Raw genomic sequence first — 17,433 nt, forward strand, 5'->3', positions numbered from 1 at the left:
ATTTGGCCATTATTCAATAAAATAACAATAACTACATAAAATTGTATATATTTACAGCAAAGTACAAAATCGTATCCATATTGTTTTATGTGTGAGCACTAGCAGACTATTCCTAATTTCTGCAACGCCAACTGTGCGGCGTCTGCTTTGGCTTGTTTTTTATTGGCGCTCGCGACGGCTGGCTGGTATTCGACTCCGGCCACTCTCACCTGTGCAAATAAACCATCATCAATTATTCATTTACGACAATTTGTAAGGAATTCTATTTATTATCAAGAAAAAAAATTTCTTAGAAAGAAAAAAAATATTATTTTCATAATATAATAACTCCCTCTTTTCCTGTAGCATTATACAGCATGTCATTCAAACGATGCGTAAGAGAGTATTTAACATAGGTAGGTACCGCCGCGAACGTGCTCTAGCATTACCGGTGTCCATGGACAGCAGCGACTTGCCATCGGGAAGGCTGCAAGCTCATCGGATTATTGAGGCTAAAAATAATGGGGCAGTTGATATCAAGAAAGTGAAACTTTCAGAAGTATTTTAGCTCATTCTCTCGCAGTCAAAATAATATTAATTAATTTTTTTTTTTCATTTATCGATTTTCAAATTGGAATAGCGCTAAATATTTTTTTACGTTAATAAAAATGTTATAAGGTAGGCAATAGTATTCATGTTGTGGCCTATCTATGAGGCATAATGCTCAACGTTGAATGTTCCAACTACAGCAACGCTTCGCACAATCGAGCACTCTCAAAAGTACTTCTCTCGCGTGATGCGTGCAATCGATAGACTCAGTGACAGAAAATTGACAAGTGTTTTTCTTTAAGTTGGCATTGATCGAAATTTTGTTTATATTATCGTTAGTAATATTATTTAATGTCGAAAAAAATTGTAAGGCTTTCGTTTCGTCGTAGTTTCTTAGAAATAATCTATGTTAATTAAAACTGCTAACTTAGCGCACTCTGCTGATGCATTTGAAAACTAATTCACGTTCCAATTAAGCTTTCGGCATTGTGTGTCACCGAGTCGCATTATGCTCTGTAATTGGAAAACTACCACAGTAATAAGAAAACGCGTTATAAGAGTACCGTGCTATACCCCTTATAGCACGGTACTCTTATGACGCGTTTTCTTATTACGCGATTAAAGTACCTCGTATAGCACGGATACTCCCCCATATAACGCGGGCATTCCACACGTTCTATTTCTGTGCTGTGAAATTTATAATGATTTGTACAGTTTTTAATTAATTTCGCGTACCTTTCTTTGCACATTGTGTCAATTGTGTTGTTATAAAATTAAATTAAACGAATTTATTAAATTTATGTTCCTAGTTTTTAAATTGTTAAAACATTGATTGTTTTGTATTACATATACATTTGTAGATTACGTGTTATATGGGGTCAAACAAGCGTGTTATGCTAGAATACTCCTACAGCGCGTTTCCTATAACGCGGAACCAATATACCGTGTTTTAGGGGGGATTACTGTATACAAGTTACGAACAACAACATTCGGACCGTTGGTCTACCTAGCAATATCACCCGCTCGGTGGAAGATCTTCCCTTTGTCGTTTATTTCCAAAATACCAGTGAATGAGTGACCAAGAGGTCATAGGTCAGGGTGTGAATGTTTTTCTCAAAATTTATTTATAAATTTCATAAGAAATGTGACCTTCTGCGCGTTGGAGCATTTGACAAACCATCTATCCCTCTTTTTTTTTAATACATTGCATAGATGGGTGGACGATCTCATTGTCCAACTAGTGTTAAGTACTGGAGCTTATAGACATCAAACATGAATGCCTTCTTCAATCACCTAGAGACAAGAGGTTGAAGTCTCCAAAGTGTTTGTTGTTTAATTGCTGTCTCATCCTTAAAGCCGGAACGCATCACTGCTTCAAGGCAAAAGGTAGAATGATGGAACCTACACCTAACAAAACGGCCTGCAATCCGTAATCTTTATCAGGAAAGTATTTTGTGTTTTTCTTTCAGCACAACAATAATCTATACTTCTATACTAATAAATCTACAGTGGTTTTTACGGATGTTCCGTTATAACTACTGCACCATGCATCCGATTGACTTGAAACTTGGTATCCATGTAGAAAATACATGTACTTAATGGATAGGCTAATATTTATATGAGTATTGGATTCCCTATACCAGTTGCGGGGGCGTTAATGATGAGAATCTTTGTAATGGGTAAGAAATAATAATGTTAATTTTAAATGCCCAGCGAAGCGGACGGGTAAAGCTAGTTAATGAATAAAAATAAAATGTTTTTCATACCTTAAACAAAAAGTTTTTTTTATGATCAGGACCACATTCGAAACACAAATTATATTCTGGCGGTCCGAGTTTCTGTTTCGAACAATACTCTCCCAGCAGCGAGACGGGATGTTTACCGCCTGCCCCAATCAGGGGCGCTGGACCCCGACTCCTGATTCTGTGTTGTTTAATCTGGACAACAGATGTCAGTTAAGGCCGCTTACAACATAACACATTAAACTTTTTTTTTATTGCTGCGATGGGTCGACGAGCTCACAGCCAACCTGGTGTTAAGTGGTTACTGGAGCCCATGGACATCTACAACGTAAATGCGCCACCCACCTTGAGATATAAGTTCTAAGATCTCAGTATAGTTACAACGACTGCCCCACCCTTCAAACCGAAACGCATTACTGCTTCACAGCAGAAATAGACAGGGCGGTGGTACCTACCCGCGCGGACTCACAAGAGGTCCTACCACCAGTAGACTGCTTTCATACTACGCTATAGTATAGTGCCATATAGTATAGCAGCGTATATTTAGCCAATAATATATAGTAGGTACAGTACAGTGTGAACGTGTCCATAACAATGTATGGTGCGCGATATTGTTGTGCTATGAGCTAATATAATATATGCTATTATATTATAGCGTAGTCTGAAAGCAGTGTTAGTCTACAGTAACTACCCTTCATCTTGTACATACTTACGAGTATTATACATTTCTCCCATATGTAAATTTCCATTTTATGTCCATAGTACTTAATGATACCGGCCGATATTATTAATCAATCATTGTCCGACCGTTCTCCCAGTCACCTGGGATCGGCGCAGCATGTTTTCTCCTTCCATACTCCTCTACTATATACAATTTCTTCGCTCACTCTCCTCTTACACATATAGTCTTTTACCCAATCCATCCATTTCTTCTTAGGTCTATCTCTTCCTCTATATCCTTCCACATTCATAGTTAACACTCTCTTAACAACCTCATTTTCATTTCGTCTCATGACCTGTCCATTCCATCCCAAACGCGCACTTCTCAGCTTCTCTGTCACAGGTGCCACTTTCAGACTTCCTCTAACATATTCATTCCGTATTCTATCCATTCTCGTTACTCCACACATCCATCGCAACATTCGCATCTCTGCTGCATGCAATCGAATATTCAAATCGTCAAAAATAAAAATTGAATACATTTTGAAAATTACGTTTTTCAATTAGTTGATTCGAGAACTTTTGGAATAAGTTTATTAAAAATTTTGTAACCATACAATCGTGAGAACACATTTGCATATTTATAATATGAATCTGTACTCTCTAAACAAAAAAAATCGCTTTTACGATGTAGAATTTGTGTTCGTGTAATTGGATGATTGGTCTTGTGAGACTAGATGGGTGGCGGTATTTACGTTGTTGAGGTCTACGGGCTCCGGTAACCTCTTAACACCAGGTGCTCCGTGAGCGTGATAATATCGTTCATCTTTAACCTTTGATGGACATTATGAGTTAATCGTTGCACACGTCACCTGTGACATTTTCGGATGTGATACGATTTGTTTACAAACAGTAATTGTATTTTGAGTCATTTTTAAATAAGCAACTAGATAAATTTGTTTTCAATAGATAACCTTGTTCCGAACTTTGGCAGATTAATAAAAATATATATTATTATACCTATATTATAAAATATCGATAGTATTATGTTATAACCTTATCATTTGTTTTATCATTAAAGTGTAGCTTAACAAACTGTAGCGGTTGTTTTAATAGAACAAAAGATATTTGATAGATTCGATATGGGAGCTTTTCAGGATTTGTTTAATACACATAAGTTCCGAACAATACCATTCGGACCGCTGGTCTATCGAGCAATAGCACTTAAGGAAGATCTTCTTTTGTCTTTTTTTCCTCTAAAGGACTAATAACTTTAGTCTCATTTTTTTTATTCTTTATTAGAGCCATACACCTATTAGTTTAAGTCGGCTTTAGTCTCATTAAACAATCGAAAACATTCAATGGTTTTTTGTTGTTGTTGTTGCATAGATGGGTGGACGAGCTCACAGCCCACCTAGTGTTAAGTGGTTACCGGAGCCCATAGACATCTATAACGCAATTACCGCCACCCACCTTGAGATATGAGTTCTAAGGTCTCAGTATAGTTACAACAGCTGCCCCATCCTTCAAACCGAAATGCATTACTGCTTCACGGCAGAAATAGGCGGTGGTACCTACCCGTGCGGACTCACAAGACGTCCTACCACCAGTAATTACGTAAAATTATAATTTTGCGGGTTTGATTTTTATTAAGCGATGTTATTCCTTCACCGTGGAAGTCAATCGTGAGCATTTGTTAACTACGTATTTCATTAGAAAAATTGGTAACCCCCTGAGGGATTCGAACACCGGTGCATCGTTAGATACGAATGCACTGGACGTCTTATTCTTTAGGCCACGACTTCAAAATATGAATAGTATCTAGTGCATCCAAAATAACTAGTGGTGGAAATACGACTATAATTAATTGAAATTTTAAGTTTGTGCACTATTATGATTCTATTATCAAAGACTATTATTATACTTCTATGATCACAGATTTCGCCAAGACTACACTTTAAAGAAATATTAATAAAGACAAACAATATATAAACTATTTTCAATTTGACCACAGACTATAAAATAAACAATAAGAAAAGTTTGGCAATAAACAAATGTATGCATGCGTGTGTGTGTGTTAAATACATGGTAGTGTGTGTAATGTTTTTTCTTTTATTGATTTAATGCATTTTTAATCAGTAATTTAAAAAGATATTAGCATTCTGCACTCCTTCTCTGTATTCTTTATAAGTATGGGAAATTTCATACTCCTCCGTCCGCGCAATTTTTGTAAAAAGGGGTACAAAGTTTTTGCTTCACGTATTAATATATAGATAAGCGCCATGTTGCCGCAGACGACGGCTGCATATATGCATACCCCCCAACAAAATGTTAACAGATGCATTCAATTTCAACGGTTTAATAACGAAGATCATACTCACAGCTTTACTGTATTTATTGTTGTATTCTTCTTTGGCTTGCAGACCCTTCGTGTCCAGCTTGACCTCGAGCAGTAGCGGCTGTAGGGTCCCGGTGCCTTCCTTCCCGAGACCTCGACCCGGGGTCCAACCCATCTTCTGCAGCAGATGCATACCCATTCCTCCCTCAACAGGAGCTGCACGTTGTAGTTGATCCTACATACAGATTTATTATTTCCATTTTGTTCCATTACGATTTTTCAGTTAAACTTCTCGACATATAAAAAAAAAACTAAATGTCCAATTATTTTTGTTTTGGCCGGTTGTCATTTCGCGCCCACGACTATCTGTCTCAATTTTTGTATTCGATATAAACATTTAGGTAGTTTATGAAGTTGGCAACATTTATTCATTTCTCGTTAACGGTTGTTCCCCCCACGATATTGGATACTTACCTCGCATTAGGTAATACGTTTTGGTTTATCAGCGCAGTACCGTCGTGCGTCTAACGTACAGCGTCTCCGTATCACAAACAAGCTGCAACAAATATTCACGAATTCCCCGTTAAAGCCATGCTTCCCTTTGAGTGTTGTTGAGTTATTTACGTTTTTTTTTGACTCAAAAGACTGCCAGGCTTTATGAAACGATTTAGAAGACTGACGGAAAACGAAAGATTTTTTTGAATGACGAAATAAAAATAATGTAGAGATTTTATTCAAATAAGAAAAAAAAACATGATTTTCTTTCGCAAATAAAGTCTTATTTCAATATTATTGTCAGTCTGATAAATGGGGAAGACTGAATATTTGTTCCCGATGTAATGATGATTGACATGCCGAGGAATTGGCATGATAATTATCATCACGGTCATCTCCGTTGAAAAGTAGACAGAGTCTTGTCAAAATATGAAAATAATCAATAAAATAAAATATTTCATGTATGTTTTAGAATACACGGGTCAATTTATGTCTTGCAATATCAAGATTTCCTAAATTTTGTTCATATTTAGGACTTTCAAAAATTTCAGACCAAATTTAATAGAAATCCCTTTAAAATGGTGGAAAAACAAAGAAATTAATTGGCAACTTAAGCATTTTAGAAATATGTATATGGCAACCCTTTAAATCTTTATTTAACTGTTATGGTAGCATTCAATTTAATTTGACAAGTCTCTGCTCACTTTATTTAAGTTCAGGATCACGGTATGTATATGTTTTCCTTCAGTGTAATGATTGAACGAACATAGTTCTCTCATTACACTATTTTATATTAAACGAGATGGTTGCAGTAACATTTTCTTGTAGTTCAATCCTACGATATATTGAGTGATAAAGACTTACGAGTAAGAACAGGAATGTTAATATTATTTGTTAATTAACGAATTAGTACGGTATAAACGAAAAAATAAAATAAAAAATACATATAATAAAAACGAATCTGCGTAATGTATGGACACGCATAACTTCAGAACGCCGGTAACGATTTGGGATAATTCTTTTTTTGTTGCATTTCTTATTGTCAGAAGAAAGTTCTTATGAAAGAAAAATTAGAGAATTGCGAACAAAATTAGAAAATTTATGAATAAATAACCACCTTGTTAAATTTTCTAATGTAACCTTATGGCGTTTGACATAACATTGACAGATGCGTGCTGTAAATATTGTTAAAGAGGATTTAAGAAAAACTGAATATCGTTTAAAACAAATATATATAAAAGGAAATTCAGTAAAATAAATAATAGATAGTCCCCGCAACGAAGCGAGGACGGGTCGCTAGTATGTATACCAGACTACAAATTCTTTTTAATTTTGCATCTAAAAAGAATATCCTTTTGCTGGTTCATAGTTTCGAAATGTCGTTGCAACCATCTGATATTTGAGATAGAGGTCGAAAAACATAATACAAGCGTATTATGAGATCCGACCGGTAGCCGCGCACAGCATCACGATCGTTGACACTGTCAGCTGAAAGAAAAGTCATTGCCAACTCATTAAAGTAATGAACGAAACTTATGAACTACCGTCAATAACACGGTCAAGTTGTGGAACAAAAAATTGAATTTGTTTCTTATTAATTTTTTTTTATAACACCACAATAGAATAATATTATTTTACATGTTTTTTTAATGTTAAACAAATAATCAGAATCCACAAATATACAGAGGCCGGTTTAGATTTTATATAAAATTATTTTGTTAACTTTGTGACCTAAATTTCCAAGGAAATTTATTCTGGTAAATTTTAGCCTTAACTTTGTGACCTAAATTTCAAAGGAAATTTATTCTGGTAAATTTTAGCCTAAAATATTTTTAATGATATGACAAAATCAAGGAGGGAGAGTTTTAGTTATATAAAAACAAAACTAGTTTAGCTCCGTTCAAAACTTTAACGCATTTTTACAAGCATGTTTTATATATATGTATATAAATATATATATTCCTCGATCATCAATACTAACATAATCATATTTGAAAATATAGTCGAGGAAAATTTAAGAAAGACATTAAGTAGAAAAAAAGTGTTTACATGTTTTAAAAATGTCATTCTGTATAAGTGCTTCAAATGACTAAAAAAGGTCTTTATCATATCCGTTTCAAGTTTAAAACAAAAAAGCGAATTGTGTGAAAATTGAAAACGTGAAAGCCGTATCAAATTATCTTGATGATCAAGGAAATAAATCATACGTATTGTGTAAATATATTTTTGCACTAATCAAATCAAATGATTAACAAAATCGTATCTGTGTACCTTTTTAGCCCAAGCCTGCGTACCGCTGGCCAGTTCCTTTGGGGTTAAGATCTGTGCTCCTGTCGATCCAGTGAACTGACCGAGAGCACTGTCCTTTGACCAGCCAAACTGAAAGAATTAAACATATTGAGAACTACTCTGTACTGTAGATTGGGGGGAATAGGGACTAGGGTAGAATAGGAACAAATCTGGACTGTCACAATGCTTTTGTGGGATTTAAATTTGTTGAATTGCAAAAAGACTTTATGTGCTGTTTAAGAATATTAACTAGTTTAATTCAGTCATCAGAGTTTTGTAACTGATTAAAGATATGGAAAAGTTAATTACCTAAAGGTAAGTAGTACTAAGTAGTACCTACCTAACAACTAAACAGTGCCAGCCCTATCGAAAAACTATTGTCTCCATACATGACCCGATTCATCCCAAAAGCCAAGGTGGATCAAGTCAAGCTAGTTTTTTAAGTTTTTGTGTATATTTTTCAATGTATAACACTGTATTGTATATGGAAATTTTAACCTCCGGAATAGTTTCAATTTCAATTTTATTGGTATAGCCCTAAGAAAAAGCGCTGAGAATTTGTATTAGAATTGGAAAGCGTCCCGATTCCCCCCAATCTACTGTAACTCGCTTTTCAACAAATATCTATTAGTGCTAGGACGCATTTCAACCATAGGCATTACCCACTGGTTTTTTTTTTGCTTAGATGGATGCACGAGCTCACGGCCCACCTGGTGGTAAGTGGTTACCGGAATCCATAAACAATGTAAATGCCGCCACCAAACTCGAGACATGATTTTTAGGTTTCAGTTTTTATATGGGATGTCCCATATAAAATAGATAAGATTCAGCGAAGCACTGCTCTTGCTAGTGGGCTAGTGTTAGCGAATTCTCTCAAGCTGAGCGCCGTGAGCTCGCCTACCAGCTCCGACAAGCAGGAATAGACCTTCGAGGTTACCAGCGATTAAGTAAGAAAAAAATAAGGTCCCATCAACCATTGGTACTTACGCCATGAGTACTCAACAATTCGCTTTCTTCTTGTTCCTTACGAATCATTGACAATTTCTGTGATACAATCAATGCCATGTCCTGAAGGAAAAAGAGAAACAATAACTTAGAAAGAAGATCTTGGAAAATGGAGTCGCCGATCCACGTCACAAAGTTGTGGTTGGTTTACGAGATTAAATTGCAAGTGTTTAAAATTATCCAAGTTATGTTTCTAAACGATGATGGATAATACTTACGATGGGAGCGGGCTCTATTCCTGGCGGATAAGCTTGTGGTCCCGGGGCTGCTAAAGCGGGAACCGATGATAATTCTGCAAGCAAAAGATCTCAACTGATTATTGAAAACTTTGAGGTCGACGTGGCCTAAAGGATAAGACCGGTGCATTCGTATCTAACGATGCACCGGTGTTCGAATTCCGCAGGCGGGGACCAATTTTTCTAATGAAATACGTACTTAACAAATGTTCACGATTGACTTCCACGGTGAAGGAATAACATTGTGTAATAAAAATCAAACCCGCAAAATTATAATGTGCGTAATTACTGGTGGTAGGACCTCTTGTTAGTCCGCACGGGTAGGTACCACCGCCTATAATTTCTGCTGTGAAGTAGTAATGTGTATCGTTTGAAGGGTGGGGCAGCCGTTGTAACTATACTGAGACCTTAAAACTCATATCTCAAGGTGGGTGGCGGTATTTACGTTGTAGAATGTCTATGGGCTCCGGTAACCACTTAACATTAGGTGGGCCGTAAGCTCGTCCACCCACCTAAGCAATAAATTCATAAAAGAATACTTAAGATGAGGATCTTGATTATGATCCATTTGCAAGAGCGATGAGAACGTATTTATACGCCCAAGCCACTGCTAACAAATTGCTATCACCCTGATGTATGGACGAAGTTGTTTTGTTTTTTGTGATTCGAGTGCAAAGCCGTAAAGAAAATATACGTTGAAATGTGGTAAAATTTTAATCTTCATTTTTGCATTTTATTTAGTCACAAGTTAAATTTCATAGACATTGGTCTCTTTTTTTGTTCAGAGTTTAAATCAGATCAGCGCATAGGAAAAATTGTAGTATCTACGATGATTTGATTGCTTTTACGGAATATTTGTGTAGTATAACACAGGGTGTAATAGCAAATTTATCTATATCACGCTCTATGGGTACCTTGAGGATCAGCAGCTGTTCCTCGATCACTATGAGTAAGGTTCTGCGGTGTAAAAAAAAAAAGTGAGCCATCAAGGGACGCCTGGCAGATGTGAAACATCGACCTTATTTTGTAAAAGTAATATGTGATAGGAACTAAATATGTCATAATGATAAAATAAAATATTACGAAAAAATTATTTGTTTTGAAGTAAAACACAGGTTATGTGTACTGTAGTAAACAACACTGTATACACTATATCCGAGCTCAGTGTAGCGAGATGGCTTAACGCCGGATTGATAGCATGGCGACGCGTCGCCACACCATACACACTACTGCATATAGACTGTATATATATACCATGACATAGCGTGGCGACGCGTCGCCACGGCATGCGTCGCCACGCCAGAAATCGGTTTTACGTGCGGCTATAGATGTTTCACATCAAAAATTCTTTACACTATATTAAATATCGAAAAATCCTTTCACTTACGCGTTCCTGATGTGAAACCCTTCATATAACTTGGTTGAATTAACGGTTGGGGAGGGGCTGGGAGTGCCAGAGGTGCAGGGCTTGTCCTGAAAATATAAAAACAATACAGTCATGTCTATATGTATAAAGTGTCACATATATTGTTTGTAGTAATTGTCATTTACAAAATAACAACTGCAATGACAAGTTTTAAAATATATGGTAATTAATTATTATTATATTATAAGCTTATTGCAAATTGGCTTCGGTAGCATTAAACATTTGCCAGTTCACAATATTTCATTTTATACAGATTATGTTTGTTTGTGGCATTATATATTGCTCTGCAGTGTTCAGGTTGCAATGAGACACTGTCGATGGACAGGTGAATGTTGAAATTTATTTATAACAAAAATTTACTTACTTCGCAACATCCTCAGTGGGCACTGTACTTGGCAGTATCGAGTTGGTTAACGTGTTTTCAGAAATGGGACTAAGTTTGGCTATTTGCTGCAAAAAAATGAAATTATTTTAAGCTCACTATCATCTAATTGTAGAGATAGGAAGTGTTTAATCATTGTAAATCATATAATTTTTTAGAGTATTTTTTATAAAATAAGAAATCCGTTGGTGTCACTATGGTCTGCAACTATAGTGTGTGTAATACCAGTAGAGCATGCAATTAGAATTCTACCATTCTGAGTTATTTAAATTTTTTTGAGATTTCGATAGCTACAGTCTCTAATTATCACTGAACACCAAGACCGGGTCATTCAGGCCCTCTCTGCCTGTTAAATATGCAGTAAATGTATAATATTCTTAAAAACCGACCCATCAGCGAAAGCTGCAAATGGATTTTGTAAAATATGTAATAACAATATCACTTACCATATCTTTTTTTGGAGGTGAAACTGGAACCCATTCTAATGCTTTTTCTCTGTGCTGAGTTCCTGAAGATACAGGGAACTGTAATCTTAGTTCCTCTTTATTGGCTACTGGAACAATGCTGTTTTTTATTGGAAGGGGCGCTCCTCCCTAGATTATTAATACAAGTGGTTAAAAATGGTTAAAGGTTTTGGAGTGTCAAATCTTGTGTATATTATTTTAAAATATAAAATATTTCAAATGGTTAACAGGTTGCCACAAATGAGAATTAGGTATTTCGATGACTATCTAAATATCAATGATAATGTTTTACGTACACATTTTTGATTTGTTGCGTATTGTGTAAACAATACTTAAGGACGTGAGACATATGAATTCCTATTCAAGATAGGTAATAGAAATGCTCTTGATTATTGTTTTTATAATGCTTACCCTAATATTCATGACAATAGGAGCCTTTTCTTTAACAAGAAATGGATGATGGAAAGCAAGTGTGTCTTCATTCTCACTCATGTCATCATCGTTTGATGAGACAGAAGATAGCTCCCCTAGTGCTTCCTTTTTTGATAAGTGTTTGCAGAAATCTGTTAGTTCATCCACTGATTTACCTATAATAATAACTATTATGTCAAAAAATCCATTGACAGATGATAAAGTGGTACTTAATTTGTGTTGTTAAGTGTAGATTAATCTGAGTAACTTTATACACATATATTATCTAGATGACAATCCAATAATTTAATCTGTTTGGCTTAATCTTCTGACCCTTCTGATGATGTCAGCATTAAAAAGGAATAATTTAATTTCGACTCACCTTTTTTTGTTATTTAAAGTCATATTTTCTACAATAATTTACATTATTTTCACTTGATGAAGTAATTTTAATAATCTAACGTAATTGAATTAATGGTAGACAGCGGCTTGGCTTTGCCCCTGGCATTGCTGAGGTCCATGAGCGACGGTGACCACTTACCATCAGGTGGGCCGTATGCTCGTTTGCCTACAAAGGCAATAAAAAAAAAAAAAAAGAAATTAAAATAAGCAAAACCTAAATTTTTGGATAACTGTCTTTACCGAAAAATTGAAGTTTTTTCAGCGTTTATTTGTTGACTACACACCTCCAGATTGTATAGCAGCCATAACTTGGTTTCTGGTATGTGGAGGCAGTGCAGCCGCCCCAGCAGGCACCGCACCATTTTTGAGCATATTGATAGCATTTCGCCTTGCTACTTCAAGAAGTCGTTTTTTTTCACTGTCAGCTAATTTTACCCCAGTTGGTGATCGACTGTTGTAAAAAAAAAACCCTTGTGAGTTGCATTAATATGGAGTTATAAGACAGGATAGTTGGAAAATGTCTGGTGACTTTCACGGTATGATAGCAATAATATTATTATGTACAACTCAACCAAGCTAAGTTTGCACCTTGTGTCGATTATGTCATACAGCCACTTAGGTATGGTCTGAAAAAAGGATTTGCTATGACTTTAAAAATGTGAACAAATGTTTGTTAGATTTTACTTTGCATTTATTGTTTATAACAATATATTATACATAGGTACATTAGAATATAGCGATATCGGGTTTTTGTATTAAGACCAACCAGGCGTTCTTGCACTTTTAAAATTTGTATCTAAATTGCTCTGTAATAATTTTCCTTTATGTTTCTTTTTCAGGATTATGTTTCTCCCTTCAATGTGTATCACCTTTCTTTTCATTTTGTTGCCCACAACAATCCGAAGTAAAAAAAAAATGAACGTTGAGCGTTCAGTAACAACAGTTCAACAAAAACTTAAAAAAAATAGTCCAATAATATAACTAAACTTCAACAAAAAACCTAACAAGAACAGTTAAAAAAATTAAAATTCAACGGATAGGGAGACGAAAACTCGTATGACGCATGTCGGCCACAAAGATGCTAACCGTACTGACGCGACAGGGCGATCGCGGGAAGGTGAGCGGGGAAGCGCCGCATTCCAGCGAGGTGCAAGCTTAGCGTGCTCGAGTTGTAACTACAAGCTTGTAAACTTATTTTAAAACAAACCTTGCTCCAGATCGTCTACTTCGTTGTCTCGGAGAATAATGCCTAGACCTGTGTCGAGACCGCGATCTTCGTTTTGACCTGGATCTATGCCGCGAACGGCTAGTAGAACGATGTCTATGTCTGCGTGAAGTAGATCGTGATCTGGATCTGGATCGTCTAGATTTACTAGGAGATCTGAAAGAAAAAATTACTTTATTATAAATTGTAACAAAAAAAATGAGTCAATGTATTTCTTGGTATAGGACGAGACTTAGCAAATAAAGCAAAAAAAATGTAACAGCACTCTATCTCTCACTAACAGGGTAACTCTGACCAGGTTCTGACCCCGGATGGAGATCAGACATCAGGTTTAAGAGTGCAGGGGAGTTGTTTAGTGCCGTAGGGCTCTAAAACTTCTTGGGCCTGTAGTCTGCTCCCAACACCTGCAAACCGTCAAGTCCAACTACCCCAGCCGCCCCCTAGGCACGGGAATCTCTTAGGAGGTTCAGCCCACGGCCATAAAAAAAAAAACAAAAAAGGTAACAACACTTCGGTCGTTGATGTCTATGGGCTCTGAGAACAACTTAACAACAGGTGGGCAATGAGTTCATTAATCTGTCCAAGTAATAACAATAATGAAAAGGTTAATTTGATATTGAACATTAAATAAAAGAATTGTATGAAGAAGTTAAATCAATTCATAGATCATGTTAATACCATTTTATCGTAATGAACATTGTTAATGTTAAGTACCTTTTAGAACGACTTTTGTCTTTATGTGATTTTTTATTTGAAATTTCTGATTTTTCTTTTTTCTGACTTTTTTTTTCTTCTTCACAGCTGTAAAAAGATTTTCATTTAATTTTAAAAACAATTGCAGTAAAGCATAAATCTCAAAATATTACTATATACTGGTTTTAATTGAACTATAATGTTAAGTAATTGTGTTTCAAAAGATTCTTTTTTTATTGGTTTAGTAATTTTCATAGAAATTCTACATCAATACATACATTTTATTATCTTCCACAATTTGCTGTTTTAAAATACCACCAGGATCTGATGTTTTCGGAAATTGGGGATTCAGCTCCACTTCTTTGACTGAACTACTTGAAGAGTCAGTATATTCACCATCCTCATATTTTTCAGCTTTTTTCCTGGCTTGTTCTTCAGCTTTTTTAACAGTTTCTTCAAACACAGCACTAAACTTCAGATTTTTTATTTGAATTTTACCTTTATTTTTGTCTGATTCAGTATTCGAATCCTGTTTGTTGGTCGGCTCTTGATTTTGGTTTTGATTTAATGTGAGATCAGTGCTGACAAGTTTAGAGCCATGAGGAGATTCGGGCATAGGGATTCTGCTTGCATCCATTGAATTCAATATATTCGTATCACTTGGGACTTCAGATTTTATGGGTAATGGTTTCTCATTCTCTACAGATTCAATTTTAATATTTTCATTTGCATATTTTTTCTTTGTAGATTTATCTGTTTTCTTCGATTTTAGCCCGTCCGATTCACATTTAATTTTTTTTGGCGGAGTCAGAGAACGAAGTGAAGGCGATCGACTGTATCTACGTTTTTTCAATTTACTCTTTTTCCGTTTTTTAGCTTTGTTTGATGAAATTTCACTATTATCAGAGTCACTGCTTTTGGTATTCCTGTGGGATCGTTTCTTGTCTTTTTTCTTGTGTTTCTTTTTGGTTTTCTTTTTCTTTGAAGGCACCTCCTCAATTTTAGGTGGGTCAGCATTGAAGGCGCTGAATAGCTCAGAGAGGATTTCATGCGAAGATTTTTTTGAGTCATCTTTCTTTTTTTCCGGTGTAGTTTTTTCCCTTTTAATTAGCAACTCGATTTTGTTAATCAAACTAGTCATTTTTGTCAAATATTACTTGTTTTGTGTTGATAATTGTACTGTAAATATTCTCTAACGAATATAGCGCCATATGCCATACTTTTTTACATGACAGCTGACAGATCTTTTTTTTTTATATATCGCTTGTAGGCAAAAGGTTCATAGTCTATTCAGCAAAATGTTTTGTTACAAACGCCGAAGCTATATTATTTCTAGATGGTGGTCAATTCCCCAAAATAAAATGTATTAAGCTGTTCATATTTCAACTGTAAGTCTCTGTATTTTAGGACTGTATGTCCTATTGGGACTTAGGAAACACTTCAGATTATTTCTTCATGTCCGTTCTACTTTTGGACCAGATGCCACTGCGTTGGAGTTTATTTCTAAAAACGAAAGTCGTTACTGGGGCTAATTCACATCACAAAGTGTACGGAGACATTAACTTGAGGCATTAGGATGAAATAAAATAACAATAATAGGTAAATAAATAATGATATCGAGGGATGAAAGACTATTTTTTTAAGCGACATTACCCAAACCAAATAGAATTACACTCCTCGATATAATAATAGTAAATCATTTATTGCCTTTGATCGAAATTATTCGTAATAACTTCCTTCACCATCGACTGAGAACACGTGATTACTTTCCATTAAAAATAACTGGGATGGTATTACCACCAAATATGGCTTTAATGCTAATAAACCACGTATCATCCGGTTCCAGTTTGAACTTTCTTCTGTTGGTGTTTTTTAAATGTTTAATACCTTGAAAGGTCTTTCCTTAAGGTCCTGAAAAGCTGTTGTGTGCTGCCTACAGCCTACGGCGGATTGGTTGTGACCTGTCATTGCTCACTTCCAAGAGCAATTGTAATTCGAGTCCAATAAATATAAATTTAGAATTGTCGACCCTAAAAAATCGTTGGAAATTGCAGAATAAACTAACTAGAGACGTAATTTGAAACAATTTAATGTGTTCAACTATTTTACGAATGCATAAAACTTAAACGTATTGAATAGAGAACAGAACGAAAATCTATTTAGGAGTATATTTAGGAGTCTAATTGAAGTCGTCGTGGCCTAAAGGATAAAACGTCCGGTGCATTGGTATGTAGCGATGCACCGGGGTTCGAATCCTGCAGGCGGGTACCAATTTTTCTAATGAAATACGTACTCACCAAATGCTCACGATTGACTTCCACGGTGAAGGAATAAATAACATCGTATAATAAAAATCAAACACGCAAAATTATAATTTGCGTAATCACTGGTGGTAGGACCTCCTGTGAGTCCGCACGGGTAGGCACCCCGCCTATTTCTGCCGTGAAGCAGTAATGCGTTTCGGTTTGAAGGGTGGGGTAGCCGTTGTAACTATACTGAGACCTTAGAACTTATATCTCATGGTGGGTGGCGCATTTACGTTGTAGATGTCTATGGGCTCCAGTAACCACTTAACACCAGGTGAGCTGTGAGCTCGTCCACCCATATAAGAAAAAAAAAAGAGTTTTTTCACTGATACACGGATGAGCTCATTCGAAAAAAGAACAACCATCTTATCCAAAATACATTGATTCCCATTCTTATGTACATGTACAAAATGTTTGTACATAAGCAAAAACAAAAAAGAACTAATTGACCGAGCGACCGAGTGGCATTCAAGCTGAGTTCTGGCGTATGACCACAAAAGTTTTAGAAGTTTGATTTGAAGTAAATTCTTTATCCTGGAAGTCGTGCACCAGTGTAATTATAAAATTGATATCTGTTTTCGCGATTATGTTTCTTGTAGTTAATATGCATCAATACACATTAGGTGCATTGGTAGCAGCACTAGGAATGTGGTTTTGGGATGACATAGAAACGTTTCCAAAGAATAATCTGACTTAATTTTTCTTTTAATATTTACCTACCTGTAGGTAATATGGTTGGTTATATTGGAATGAAATAAAAAAATATTAACAAAGGAAATATATAATATGTAAATAAAAAATATATTGTGTAATTTAATAATTGTACAAGAA

The 17,433-nt window shown here is 35.6% G+C and overlaps 1 protein-coding gene and 1 long non-coding RNA gene across 10 annotated transcripts in view; one reads left to right on the forward strand and one right to left on the reverse strand.

Annotated features, from left to right (window-relative positions):
* Positions 1–17,433, forward strand: part of LOC149500181 (uncharacterized) — a 574,180-nt gene that overhangs the window by 271,655 nt on the left and 285,092 nt on the right. The window lies entirely within an intron of this gene.
* Son (Son RNA binding protein) lies at positions 33–15,533 on the reverse strand. 9 transcript variants are annotated; one of them, XR_016325153.1, is made up of 16 exons: positions 14,575–15,533; positions 14,318–14,404; positions 13,586–13,759; positions 12,663–12,829; positions 11,977–12,152; positions 11,548–11,694; positions 11,084–11,169; positions 10,681–10,766; positions 9,276–9,349; positions 9,040–9,120; positions 8,035–8,142; positions 5,312–5,503; positions 2,295–2,465; positions 1,156–1,215; positions 429–491; positions 33–209 (listed from the first exon to the last, which is right to left on the reverse strand). XR_016325153.1 is itself a non-coding variant. In XM_089737364.1 (15 exons), the coding sequence occupies exons 1-15, from the start codon at positions 15,435–15,437 to the stop codon at positions 99–101; spliced, it is 2,583 nt and encodes an 860-aa protein (XP_089593490.1). In that variant the 5' UTR covers positions 15,438–15,533; the 3' UTR covers positions 33–98. The 9 variants fall into 9 exon arrangements, 3 of the variants coding, with proteins under 3 accessions (XP_089593490.1, XP_028034014.2, XP_089593491.1); XR_016325152.1 differs by having other exon boundaries at positions 404–491; XR_016325155.1 differs by lacking the exon at positions 1,156–1,215.

Source organism: Bombyx mandarina, chromosome 23 (assembly GCF_030267445.1).
Source record: "Bombyx mandarina strain Sakado chromosome 23, ASM3026744v2".
Lineage (NCBI taxonomy): Eukaryota > Metazoa > Arthropoda > Insecta > Lepidoptera > Bombycidae > Bombyx > Bombyx mandarina.